The sequence below is a fragment of the Lutra lutra genome, chromosome 12 (assembly GCF_902655055.1).
Source record: "Lutra lutra chromosome 12, mLutLut1.2, whole genome shotgun sequence".
Classification (NCBI taxonomy): Eukaryota; Metazoa; Chordata; class Mammalia; order Carnivora; family Mustelidae; genus Lutra; species Lutra lutra.
In genome coordinates this window covers 20,196,031-20,210,327 of record NC_062289.1, presented here as the reverse complement: position 1 = coordinate 20,210,327, position 14,297 = coordinate 20,196,031, and the positions used below count along the sequence as shown (strand labels likewise).

At 41.4% G+C, this 14,297-nt stretch overlaps 1 protein-coding gene across 15 annotated transcripts in view; it reads right to left on the bottom strand.

Moving 5' to 3' along the window:
* Nucleotides 1-14,297, bottom strand: part of TCF4 (transcription factor 4) — a 357,366-nt gene that overhangs the window by 1,295 nt on the left and 341,774 nt on the right. For 10 of the 15 annotated variants that reach the window (XM_047698493.1, XM_047698501.1, XM_047698494.1 and 7 more), the window contains 5 exons: nucleotides 9,388-9,523; nucleotides 7,631-7,793; nucleotides 4,181-4,410; nucleotides 3,650-3,790; nucleotides 1-3,447 (listed from right to left, as the gene is read on the bottom strand). The exon at nucleotides 1-3,447 is cut by the window's left edge and continues 1,295 nt beyond it. In XM_047698493.1, coding sequence (XP_047554449.1) covers nucleotides 3,654-3,790; nucleotides 4,181-4,410; nucleotides 7,631-7,793; nucleotides 9,388-9,523 — 666 coding nt within the window. In that variant the 3' untranslated portion in view covers nucleotides 1-3,447; nucleotides 3,650-3,653. Of the gene's footprint in view, nucleotides 3,448-3,649; nucleotides 3,791-4,180; nucleotides 4,411-7,626; nucleotides 7,794-9,387; nucleotides 9,524-14,297 lie in introns of those variants that run through there. The other 5 variants (XM_047698507.1, XM_047698499.1, XM_047698498.1 and 2 more) reach the window with 2 other exon arrangements.

The following is a 14,297-nucleotide window of genomic DNA, read 5'->3' as shown; positions in this document are numbered from 1 at the left end:
CCAGTTGTGTTACTGGGTGGACTGACAGTTGTATAAACATTAGTGTTCCTTGCAGCTACACAGAAGACAAATGGTAAAAGTTTCTAGATGAACAGATCCCTATTCTGCATATTCATAAATTACTTGAATGTGGAGGTGGATCGACTGTTCCAAGTTGCTTTTAAAGTCCGTGTCTCGTCAACAGATCCCCAGCCTAAGTAACATCAGATATACAGTATGGTACGGACCCTTAAGAAATTCTGTAGAGTACTCGAATCCTAACTGTCTTCTGCTAAGTATCATTCGAAAATCCAGCGCAGGATACCAATATCTTACCTGGGTTTGATAATTACAAAACAACGACAAGAAAAAACACACTAAAAAGGCCACATTCCCTTTCACCTTTTTCCCCCTTTCTTTTCTTTCTTTCTATTTTTTTTTTTTAACGGGGATACAGCCCAATTAATAGGTGCAGATCATGTTTCTCCACCAAGCAAAGTAGTGAGCAGCTTTTGGTGGCCATTAGAAAGTTTTTCGTTTATTTCCAAAGGGAATTCAACAATAGAGGTATTACATTACCAAGTAATGAATACGTCAAAGCTGGTGAACAATAAATTGCAGCTTTTCCTCTGTTTGAGTGAGAACAAAATATAAAGCACCAATTTAAAAAATAATCAACTACAATTTAATTTTTTTTTTTTTTTTTTTTTTTTTGCTTTGCTTACAGGTTTGAAAAAACTTTAAATCAGCTCTAGGAAGCACCTTTATGATAACACATATCAAAAGTGCCATTCGTAAAATGTACATCAATGCAGGGAGTGTTTCCAGTTCCCTAAAGAGTAAACACCATATTTTCTTCTGTACACTTATCCTGAATGTGATCAGAGTAGACCTGCTTCCTCTATAATATTGTTCCTAGGGATACCCGCCTTGGTAGACTATACAAAATGAGTGCAGAATGTACCTCTAAAAGGAAATCTTCAACATACTGAGGGAACAAGTTACACATGGTTTCCATTGTTCAGGAGGAGGGGAGAGTATACAACAGTTGTCTTCCATGCCCTTCTTTGAGCCCCTTTGTTCATACATGTCACAGGCAAGCCTCAAAATAACTTCATGAAGTTTGATTTCTGCTATTCTCCTAAGGTTTGAATCCACCTCCACATTTTAGGAACTTATCAACAAATCAAAGTATTTTAGTTTTATCGCTACTGAACATATTTACAGTTTTCAACACACACACAGCTAATCAAAATGTTTATGGGTTTGTAAAAGATGACCACGTGGTAACTATCTTATTTGTTCTTACATTTTCGGAAATGAACATAAAATTCAGATTCTTGTAGCTCACTATTTCATTTAAATGAGACGTTTTTTAAACCACACAGTTTAAAAAAAAACAACAAAAACTGATACAATGTATTAAAACACATAATAACAAGAGTCTACATGTAAAAATATAACTTTTACATACACAATCTCAAAATAATGATACGTTTGCCATTTGTTGCATAAAATTTACAAATGTATTTCATTACTATATAACTGGCAAAACAGGAGAACAGATGGAACATTTAGACCATTTCGATGGATTTATGGCATTTACTCAGTGCTGATAGGTGGAAAAACTACTTGAACAGGGATTTTTTTTTCTTAATACATGCCAAGATTGTGTGGCTGTAAAAATAGAAACGAGTTAGAGACAAAAGGATGCTGACAGATTCTTAACTAGGAGCACTATTTGTTTACTGCACTATACACCAAAGTCAATCATTATAAAGATTCACGATGGAAGTTGGTTCAATTGTGCCCAGACGTCAAAGCTAGCTATCTGATGAGTTGCTGTGCCATAGCTTGATCTATGTTTCTATCAAATATGTTAAGTATAAACTTCATTCATACTGGCCAGAAAAATACTGCACTACCCCTCCTCAAGAAAGTGCAACTTAATGCTTTAGGACTTATAAGGCTTGTTATAATGCTGCATGATGATTGAATATTGGCATTTTTCAGACGAAGGAGGAGTCAGTTAAGTCATCTACATCTTAGTAAACCCATTTTGAAAACAAAAAATCAAGAAAGCAACAAAATCAATCAGCTCTGTCACACTACTTGCAATTTTCTCATTTGATGGTTTTTGAACTTTGTTTTTTTTGTTTTTGTTTTTTTCCAAAAATCTGACCATGTATTCAGAAACGCCTCACTGCACACTACTTCGGCTACACATGTAGGTAACACTTGAATCATTTTGTTAAATCACAGCCACTTTGATTATGTTATGTTTCCGATGATATAAACATTGGAAGGCACAGTGGTAACATTGTAGCATTCTAACCTTGTACCTCTGAAAATCCCAGAATAGGGTCACAAACGCAACATTACGTTCAGACAAACTCTTTTTGCCATGTCTTGGTAATGCTGCTTGTAATATCTACACATGATGTGACTTTTAAGTCCTGTGTTCCCAAAAGACTGGAGAAACAACTTTCTACTTATTTATGAATGAAAAGCAACATCAGGGTCAGCATTTGATCCTGCACTACCCCTCCGGAAGCAGAGTTGGCACTACAGGTTACGATAACAAACCAGGGAAAGGGACAGAAATAAGACCCCCCGCCCCCCCCCAAAAGAAGAAAAAACAAAAAAGAAAAAAGAAAAAACAAAACAAAACAAAAAACAAAAAAAAAGAAAAAAAATCCGTATTTACAGTAAAATCTTTCTTTTAAAAAAGTTAATCAGTACTATTTTTTTACAGGAGAAAAAAGTCTGAAACAAATGAACAAAAGCTTACCATAGTCACTAAATTTTTAATATATATTTATATATATATTTATATATATATTTGTCATAGGTCTATAAGATCCATCTGTTCCTCCTACCCTAAGGAATGGCTAATGTCATCACTTCGTTGTCATCAGGACGTTTGCTGGTTTTGTTACTAGGGCAGCCGAGCTTCCCTTATTCAATATCCAGTAATTATAAACACTAGCTGACTTGAATACCAACAAAAACGTTCATGTAGTTTTCTTCAGAAGTACACTTTTTCATTATTGCAAGTTTACAATTTTTTAAATTAAATATTTTTTTTCAGACTTACAAATTAATTATATTTTTTTTTTTTTCCAAAAGAAGTTTAGGCACAAATGCATTGCTCCACAGTGTGGAAAGATTGCCATTCAGTCTCTGGGCTGCGCCTCGGCCTGCACACGCCGCTTTGCACATTCTGAATGATATGTTAGAGGGTCGCCCCTCAAGTTGCACTTTTTTCTTTCTTTTTTTTTTGTGTGTTTTTCGGTTTTTTGATAATTGGGAATGCTGAAACCTCTTGCGTCTGCGATTCATAACTACTCAGACTTGTCTTATATTACAAAAAAAGGGGTTAAGGAGAAGTGTTTATGTGGGTTTAAGATAATACAGCTGTTAAGGAAGTGGTCTCTTGTATTAATGAAGCAATGTGGCAGCTTGGACCTGAGAAGGGAAAAAGAGAGGAGAATTAATTCATACGCTTAACACAGAAGTAAACGTTTTATTTTTAAAACTTTTTTTTTCCCCCAAGGGAAAGAAAAGAAAATCTGTTCATTTGGGGGAAAGCGGACTTTCCTAAGTGACACCTTGGCGAAGAGGGACTGACCCGGGAAAGGGTTCCCGAAATGGCTGAGAACACACTTGCCCTTTTACATCTGTCCCATGTGGTTCGACGCATCTCCCATTCCAGGGTGCGGGCCCGCCAAGGAGAGCGGGGGAGGCTCCGAGGACACCTTCTCCTCCTCCCTTCTTTTCAGACACGCGGCTTTCGGGTTCAGATTCCTTTCTGTGGAAGATGGAAGCAGAGCATTTGGTTAGCGCCACGGCGTCTGGTACGGGGCAGGACGGCACTCTTCTGCGCACCTGCTGACCCTTTCTCTGAGTCTCACCAGGACCCGCCGAAAGGAAGAGCTAGGAAGGGCACGCGGTGATCCGAGGGGCCAGTCACTAGCACTAGCCCGACGACTGAGAATGCACATGGCAGCGTCCTAACGTCGTCTTACTTGAAAGAGAATCCTGTGACTTAACTACGGAAGCAAGGGGAGCCGCCTCCCCGATTCGGGCGTGATCTGCCCTTGACCCAGCTGCTCTGAAGGATGCTCAAGGCCAGCAAGCCCAGCCCCACCCACTGCGGCCGCTTCCACCGGGAGGCGGGAGGCGGCGGGCTGGTACTGACCTCGGACTTGCTGCTCCAGGCTGAGGATGACGGCCACGGCTTGGTGCAGGATCAGGAGCTTGGTCTGGGGCTTGTCGCTCTTGAGGTGGAGCTGCACCATACGGCCGAGCTCCTTGAAAGCCTCGTTGATGTCGCGGACACGCAGGCGCTCGCGGGCGTTGTTCGCCATCCTCCGCTCCTTCTCGCGCTCGGCCTTCTGCTCGGGGGTCAGGTCCTCGTCGTCATTATTGCTGTGGGACAGAAGGGATGCGACATTTTCTAATGGTGTGGGGAAAAAGAAGGTGTCTACATTAGTGTTGTTTTCTTCCAGAGTTTCCAGGGAATGTGTCCATTTCCGGCTGTCGTCCGTAGCAGGATTTTACATCCACCTGAACTTGGGACTGTTAAAACGGTGCTGACAATCCACACGCAAGACATTCAGTTTCTCCCAGACATTCAACCCAAACAGAACAGGAGAGGTTAAAGTTAGGGCCCCGGGTGCGCCCCCGCTGATGCAGGGCCAAAGGGCAAACACAGCTCTGATCAATGAGGCTATACTGTGCAAAGCAGGTCACCGCCAACTTAGCCTTTTGTCCATGGTTCACCACTAACGAGCTTTGAAGGCGTGGCCAATCCACTTAACGTATCTGAGTCATTTTCTCCATGCAGTTAAAAAAAAAAAAAGGTTAAAAACATCATGATCTCCTTGCCTTTTCATATCACGGATGTTTGTCATCCTCAAAACAAGCTGGGAAAACCTGAGTTAACGTCCACTACACAGAGCAAACAAAACAAAATACCAAGCACCTACTAGTTATAAATGACCATGATCTCATTGTGAGTCAAAAACGAAGTCCAAAAGCTAATCTCTGATCATGAGAACCAAAATATTACATGATTCATAGCAAAGGCATGGTTGGAGCCAGTAGAATCTGGAAAGGCAAGATTACTTCTGTCTGTTTCTGGGTGTCATGTTCCCAGATTAGGAACTTTCTTTTTTTTTTTTTTTTTAAGATTTTATTTATTTATTTGACAGACAGAGATTACAAGTAGACAGAGAGGCAGGCAGAGAGAGAGGAGGAAGCAGGCTCCCTGCTGAGCAGAGAGCCCGACGTGGGACTCGATCCCGGGACTCTGAGATCATGACCTGAGCCAAAGGCAGAGGCTTTAACCCACTGAGCCACCCAGGCGCCCCAGATTAGGAACTTTTGAATGGAGGGCAAACAGGATGACAGGCCATCTGGAAAGCATGTTGTATGAAGGTTTCATGATATCAGGGCTTCAAATATTTCATGGGTGATCATATTAAAAAAAAAAAAAAGAGGCATGGGAGACGTGTTGTCTCAGAAAGCAGAACAAAACAGAGAACTCTGAGTGGTATAGTCTGAGTTAACATGAGCAAGAAGCTTTTTGGGTATAAGAGATGTCATAAGAGATACACAAAATGAAGGAAACTTCACTGAAAAGTAACAGCTTCCTCATTATATCAAACGATATGGAGAGGACCATCTGTAATGATGTTAATCTAGAAGTTCAAGCACTGATCTAAAGGACCATGGAGGTTAAGCTCTCCTTGAAAATTCCATGAATCTGAAATGTGCCCAGAATAGAGATGTTAATCACGACATTTCAGATCAGGAAGACATGGGGTAAGTTATCTAGTCAATTCAATGCACACTTAATGAATGTTGGCTTAACATGTATGGATCTGAATCTTCCACTTTGGAGAATCTCTGGGTAGCTTCCAAATTGCACTAAGGACCAATTACAGCCGAGAAGCTCCAGTCAGTGAAAAATGGGAGTGGTATCCTTGGGTTGCAAGCACATGTTGCCAATACACATGATGTACGTAAGCCAAGAACACTTGTAAGGGTGGGGAAGAGGAAGACACCAAAGGAAGATGCTTTAAGACTTGGCTCGTCTCCCTGTAGGTTAAACTCCCTTCTAGATGGGACCATCCACCACAGAGGAGTGCTGGTGGACACACAACTGCCCCGAACCAGTGGGAAAAGGTTCTTCCTATGCCATCTGGTCCTTCTCACTTCTTCTGCTGAACCCTCCTTCTCCTCCTCACCCATGACTTCTGCTGACGGGGAGGCAGCCTCGGCTACCGTGAATTCGCATCCACATCCCGCTACACAAATAGGATGTAAGACATGAAATGAGAACAGAGCCAAACCTCTGCGGGGCCTGTCCTGAAGCTAAAATCTGGGCAACATTTTAAACACTGAACAGGTTGCCACAGCTTTCACAACATTGCCTTGGAAAGTGGGAACTTGTTTTCCAAAGGTATTCAGGCTAATAACTAATTAGAGTTGGTTATTCACTCATAAGTATGAAATAGATTGGTTATGCAAAGAAAACTGCCTTACATCACAGGCTTAGAGACATAAGCAAACGCCACAAGCGTAACCTTTTAAAAGAAGCGGGTTCTTAATAGCAAGTTAAAGTGTTGTACTGAAATCTATATGCATAAGTCATATAGAATCTATATGCATAAGTCAAGGCCACTAGTTAAATTACTAAGAACTGAATGGACTGACAGAGGTGATGGGAGGGCTGTGAAAGCCCCCACCAGTGTAGCCATGAGACAGGAAACTCTGCGGGGATGGTGGGCGGGGAGGGGTAGGGAGCTTTTAGGACTTTTGGATAAGAAAATCCATCCCAAGTGGCATGTTCTTAATTCCTAAAGGACATTAGATCTAACCCTGAGAACAACAGCTTTTAAAAGGGGATGTGCAGTCACAGCACGATTGATTTAACTTACAAATAAAAACAACCCAAGGGAACTGAGGCAAAGAACCTGGGTGTCAGGGTGTTCCAAAACCATCTGATCATCAGATTAGGATTCACATTCCAGGAAACAGATTCTAACTGAAAGATACCAGATTATTTAAGAAAACCAACCAGAAGCTATTTTCCTGCAGTTGTATTTTCTGTAGAAAGGAGTATCTGGGAGAAAAAAAGTGAACAACTTAGGTATCATCATCATCATCATCATCATCATTATTATTAAATACCAACATGCTTAAGATAGAGCTGGGAAATCAGTGTTTTCTCACGTTCGAGAGAAGAGAAAAGTCATAGCTGCATATACCTCAGTTGCATTTTCAACATGGCTAAGATCTCTTTTTAGAAATATTTTGGAAAGATCATTTCTGACCAAATTCGCAGAATAAGCATAGTTTTTTTTTTAAAAATCAACCGTTTGCACTTGAATCAGTTACAAATTGTCTGCACTGCGTGCAATGAGCACGAGGTCCAAATTCGTAAGTGCAAAGACATTTTAGGCTTCACTAGAGGGCCGGTATCTTAAATGATACTTTAGCACCTCTAGAGCAAGCCTTGAAATTTCTTTTCGGCTGTAGATTTACCTGCCAGGAAAAAACTGAGTAGTTTCTTCCTGTTCTGTTCACTTCATCAAAGTCCAATAAAGGAATTAAATGAAGCGACAGTATCATATACTGTTACCTAGATCTTGACCTAGTAATCGATTTGATATCCTTCTTGTCGTCATCTAACTTCTTGTCCTCGGAAGACTTCGTGTCCTGAAGGTTCTCATCACCCTCGTCATCGGATTTGATCTCAGAGCTGCCAGAGGAGACGCTCTGACCCTGCAATCCTGGTGGCATGCCTGCAGGAAAAGGCAGAGAGAGGGAGAGACCAGGTGATGCTTCCACGGAAGACCCGAGGCACCGGCACACGCTCTGTGGGTCATGGAGCTGTGCCTATACCCTTCAGCTGCTGAACACTGATCCTCCCGCTGTGGTTGTTTTTTTTTTTTTTTTCCCATGCTATCTGGTGAAGTTTCAAAAATGCACCTGTGGAAGCAAGTTCTCTCTGCATTGGCTTCGAGGTTAAATTCTATTTTGCAATCTTTTGGAGTAGATGGTAATTTCACTGTCTACAAAACATCAACTTAATTGCAATGAAAATCATAATCATGAAAATCACACACCTCAATGTTCTGATTAAGAACCCAAGTAAATATCAGCTATTATATTGAGTTTCTTCCATATGCAATGATTTAATAGAAAAATGTCCTTAAAATATAATTCCCAGGGAGTACAGTCAAGGCTTCAATAGATACCCTAATGATATTCTGAAATTAGGCTTCCCTTATCCTCGAGGAGTAATCAGCATTTAAAAATGGTACATATGGAAAGCAGTTAGCTGCTCGCTGAAGAAATTTCTAGCTTTAACCACTGCTCAACTTTCAAGATCACAATGCATTTCAACTTTCAAGATCACAGTACATTTCAACTTTCAAGATCACAGTAGATTTTAAAACGTGACCGTCGTGTATCCACTAATTTCTAAGGTAGAAGCATGTCTATTGGGTATTCTCCTCTATTCATAGGCACTCAAAATTGGGTCTGTGGTCCAGAAGCAACCTTATCACCAGAGCTCTTCAGAGATGCAGAATTCCAGACCTCCTGAATCAAAATCTGCATTTTAACAAGATCCTCAGGTCATGCCTACGTAGGCTAAGTTTAAGAAGCGGTGATCGTCTCTTCTCCACATATATAATTAATACTCAGATTTGTACAATGTTTAGCAGGTGAAAAAAAGCTTCTGCCTATCCCCGTGGCAGTTACCATCTTTATTCCAAACATGGAGGGAGAGTAATAAGAAAATATTATTTTAGGGTCTGCAAGTCCCCGGGGCCAGGCGGTAGCCCAGGGAGCAGGAGACCGAGGTCTGGCCCCTGGGACGTCACTCCCCGGGGTCGTGAAAAGCTGCCTGGCATCCGTGGTTTGAGGCAATCGTTGCGGGGCGAGATGAAAAGAGTGAAAATCGTTCCACCAAGTTCCAGTTTTGAAACGTACCTACATTTCCTTCGATCTTAAACGACAAAAACAATTTCCTTCCTTCCTATTCATTTGGAAATATCATGTTCAGGCTACAACTAACCACATTAGAGGACCTGAATGAGGAAAATGTGGAAATAGCTAAAATAAAATTTCCTCTCATCAGGCTGTTGTCTCATTCCCTGCTGAGAGAGGACCAGGATTTCAGAGGATGTTTGAGCAAAACAGTTCCTGAAGAAACACAATTAGCCGGCTACGTTCTAACTACTTTCCCATTTGCTTACCATTTTTGTACCAAATTTGATGCTTGGTTTTTTGCCAGCGCTTCCTGAGGGACGAATGCCAAGGACGCCTGGGATCAACACTGGAGTTGCTATTGTCTAAGCGAGGGCAGGGTGCCTTCGGAGGCGGACCTACCTCTGTAAGGGTCCTGGGGTGGGTTCAGATCAGGGGACGTTGCAGACTGGACAGGAAGCTGCGGAACTGGAACCTGGTTTGGCACAAGAGAATGGCTGCCTCTCAGGGCCACACCGTCTTCACGATGGGCCCCAACCTGAAAGGGTGAGAGGAACCGCAGAGTTTAGCGGGAACCAGAGGGAGGGCAGCAAGGACCTGCGGAAGGAAGACAGATGGGCCTCGGAAAAAACGAGACTCCCAAATGCCTTTCACTAGAGGGCGCTGAAGGACCACACTTGCACCTACAGTGCCCGGCAAAACCCTTCACACTCCGTAAGATGCCGCGCTGTACATCCAGTGACAAATATGGCAGAGTAGCTCAGGCAGGTAAAACGTCAAATTGTCTCCCAGGGTGCTGCAGTGGAGCGCACTGATTCGTACCCATCTGTCTTCTATCATGTCCGCCAACAGATCTGACAATTATCTTAATGCCCATATGCTTAATTGTGGGCTTCTCAATTCCCCCATTGCTATCGGAAATCCTACAGGAATTTCAATTTGGCATTCGACTTTCATTTCAGGGGATAAGATTCTCAGGCCTGCCATTTTTTTTTCCATAATGCCAGCTAAGCCTCTGACAGCGGAAGCTACAGCAGTATGGGACGCAGCCCCTGCTCGGTACAAATATAATAAAATGTCACCTGGCTTTCCCGAACTGGCAGCCCATTCCAAATTAATGTTTACTGCATTTCATCAGCTGCTGAGTTCCAAATCCAAAGGGGGACCGTTTCTGCCAATGCCACCACACCGGAAAATGTACCAATAAAGGTTTTATTAAACACACCAGTAATGCCATCATTGCCATGCAAAGATGTTTGGACATTTTTCCATTTTTTTTTTTTCCTCCCACTATTCTGATCCTAGAAAGACACCATCCTCTAAACACTCTTTAGGTTTCCATGAATAAAATTACGGAGTACAGCATGATGACTTGGTCTGGAAGAATTACTGCTGAGCTTTTTATTAACTACTACTACCCACTCTGGGGTCCAGAGATGTGGCACTAGTGACAGTGAGACAGCCTATCGCGGACTTTATAGCTTAATGCCTTAAGGCAACACCATTAAGCATTTGCAAACCAAGAGGAACAGGACTAGCTGACATTTTCGTTTGCATTTCCGAGGAGTTATTCTCCGAGCCTATTGTTGGGTGAACATGGATGCAGGACAGTGGGCCTGACCCTAAAAATATTTAACCATGGATTTCTACTGCTACGAATCAAAAAGTTTATTTTTTTTTCTAATCCAAAAACAAAAACCCCACAAAGCAGACTCTTCCCTCTTTTTGCTGCCAAATGTTTTAGAAGAGTGTTTCCAAAGAACGCAACAACAATAAGAATCTGAACCGACAACAATAAAATTCACAGAACCGAAGGAAGCACATTCTATCTAAAGGCAACCTAGTATAAAGTATCACCATTATATAATCCAAAACAGCACAGAAGGAAATAACTCAGGGGGAAGGGGAGGGATCGCGTAAATCATACTAATTGCTCAGGTTCAAAATATACCAAGAATATAAAGGATTTAAAGTTTCGTGAGCATCGGGGAGTATAAATGAATGCTGTGGCTAAGAGTCCAGGGCTGTCTGCCACCTGTGTGCCTGCGTCCCTTCCCAGAACATTCTGAATGGTGGCTATTTCGCTTCTATGTGGGAGCTACAGATGTAAGGGGACCATGATTACCTCCTAAAGCAGCCCATTCCATTTTAATCACAAGTCGGCCTCCTTGTACATTCCACCCACTGATTCTAGTCTCAACTTCTGGAGTTCCATGGAACAAGTGCAAGCCTCCTTTGTCTAGGCAACGCCCCCACCAGGCCCCTGCAGTCTCCTCTGGTAACTGACGCCGGATCACTTCCAGGCAGGTCAGGCCCACCGGACGCCCCCAACCATTTCTTACTCGCTCTTGGTCTGTTTTTATATTCGTTCCAAACAAAAGAGTGATAGCTATTTTCCATTCAGGTTTTGATTTGCCATTTTTATATTTGTGCATTTAGAAGACTCATTCGATTGATGATCATCCTTTCAATCTAAGGTGTCAACTTGTAAGGATGAATTTTCAGGGCTTGATCAAATGGTAGCTCTTTGAGTTTGTCAATCAATGTTAACGTAAATAATTACCATAGTGCTGATTCGTATTTATTGGTATTCCCAATGGGTTTAATCTCTTAAATTTCCATAGAAGATGACTGTGAATTGGAATCACTGAAGGTAACCACAGGTTTGAGTCTAGCAAAGATGTAAATCCCTTTTATGTTAAAAATCGTTCTCTTAAAACACTCAAGCTTTCCTTGTAAGCATCCATGATGTAATTTAAGGTTATTATTTTGCTTTTCACTTGAAATACATTCATATATTGATCCTGCATTTCTTTCTTTCCTTCTAGATCACATTCAGATTAGTTTTTACAAGAGGAAAAAGAGCCCACAATGAATTATCTTTATACTTTCTCTGCCTCTACTGAATAAAAAGAATAAAATAATGAGAGCCAACAATATTTAGATTTTTAAATGTAACCGGCTTCTTTGTTAGCTGTGTAACCATGGACAAGGTATTCAAATCCCAAATGGGAAAATAACACCAAGTGATAGAGAATGAGTCCCATGTTTATTGCAAAGGAAGGTAATATGCAAGGCTACTATTATATAATAGGTACACAGTAATTATAGATACTGTTACGTGAAACTATCTGAAAATACCTGCATACGACATAAAAATAAGAGTCTATGGAGTTCAAACACCTTCAGAATACAAGCTACCTTCATTCATGATCATCTTTGCACTCTCTGTCCCTATTTTGCTCACATGCATTTGATTCTAAATCCTCTTGCACAATGAGAGTAAAATCTTAAATGATATTGTAAGTATGTTTGACAATTATAAAATGTTTGTTCCAACTATATTTGTTTGGATTTTAGCCATACATTTTACATCTAATTTTATTTTCTATAGATCATCTTAGCTCATCTCAAATATACCAAATCATTTTCCATAAAGGAAGTTGGGAATGAAGTTTTGTTTGTTTGTTTGCTTGTTTTTGGTTTTTTTTTTGGGTTTTTTGGGGGGTTTTCTTTGAGAAAGAGAGAGAAAGTGCATGCATGCCTGTTCTATCTCTTGACCTTGAGATCATGACCTGAGCCAAAATCCAAGAGTCAGGCACTTAACTGACTGAGCAGGTGCCCCCTGCAGGTGTACCCAGGTGCCCCTGCTCTTGATGTTTTAAGGCCTGCCGTATAAACTATGTACTTTCCAGGTCAAATGAATGAATGATGATGGGTCCAGACTGAGCCTGATTCCTCAGGATCAATTCCATTGACTGGGACTGTGGACTCGCATTCCAAAGAATTAACCTTGCTTTGTTTGTTTCCTTGGCCACAGGCAGCTTGTCCTAACCCCGTTTACTTCTCTTTCAGAAACAGCATTTTTGGTCACATAAGAGACAAGGGAAGAAAGACTGTGGATGGCTAGCCCACCCCATCACCAGAATCCCTCTGAAATAGAAGGAGGAGCTATGTGTATATACAAGGGTCAGGGCTCGTCCATCTTCCAAATAATAAATATGTAATACTATAATAAGAAAAAAGCAGATTCCTTCAACCTACAAATCAATTCTAGGGATAGCACCTATTTTTAGAAAATCTATACTTCATTAAAGCCCTATTTGGATAACATTTTCATCTAGGTAAACAATAAAGTTAAAAGCCAGCCTAAAAAAGCAGTTAATTTTATCAATACCGTTTATAATTTTTTTTTGCAATCTTTAAGAATAGTCTTCTTAGGGGGCACCTGGGTGGCTCAGTGGGTTAAAGCCTCTGCCTTCGGCTCAGGTCATGGTCCCAGTGTCCTGGGATCGAGCCCCACATCGGGCTCTGTGCTCTGCAGGGAGCCTGCTTCCCCCCCTCTCTCTATCTGTCTGCCTCTCTGCCTACTTGTGATCTCTGTCTGTCAAATAAAAATAAAAAAAAAAAAAAAAAAAGAAAGGCTTTAAAAAAAAAAAGAATAGTCTTCTTAGTTACATACAATATGGTTTTAGATATACTTATGCTGAATGTAAAAGACAAAACTAAAATCTCAAAATTATTCCATAAGTGTTCATTGATTGACCCAAGAGTACATTTGTTAATCCAAGAAATACTTACTAATACAGTTTCATGCTTGTTACTCCAGGAGGTGCTAGGGAGAGGAGGGTGAGTAACTTGGATGACCTCATGGAGCTTACAGTGATCCTCTGAGGCAGTTTTGGGCACTGATTAATTTAGTGTGGTGGTTTTAACAGTAAGTCTCCCAAAGGAAAAGACATTCATAATTTGGGTTTTGGACCCAGAGAGCTCTTTAGACTTAAGGCCACTCCTTCTCTTTCATGGGCCATTCCAGCCTCTCTCATACCTCTGCTGGTACCTCTGTCTCTCTGGCTTCTGTCGCCTCATGGCGACAGCCTGGACGCTCCCTTCATGCATCTCTCAGTACGTTCTTCCAGGTTCCGTACTAACTGCTGCTAACTCCCTGTCTTAGTATTTCTGAGTTCAGAACACACAGATCACCTGATGGTGAGCTCCTCATTTTGAAGCACCCATGGGCCATCCCTTGAATGGGCCACTTTAGGGCCAGGTGTCCCCATGAACTGGTTCAATGAGCTACAAAAGAAGAGGGGAGATCAAGTGGTCCAAGCATGGCTGCCCCTTCTGCCCAGATAGCCTGCCCCCCAAATCATGGCTCTTGGGTGTAAATATCTAAGCCATCCTGCATCTCAGGTCAAGGTGTAGTCAAACCCTGACACAGCTATCTAAATTCTCCCGTGTTAATTTGACATTGGGAATAACTAAATATCTTTAGAAGTACATTACTTCTTTTGAATCACAAAAGCACCATG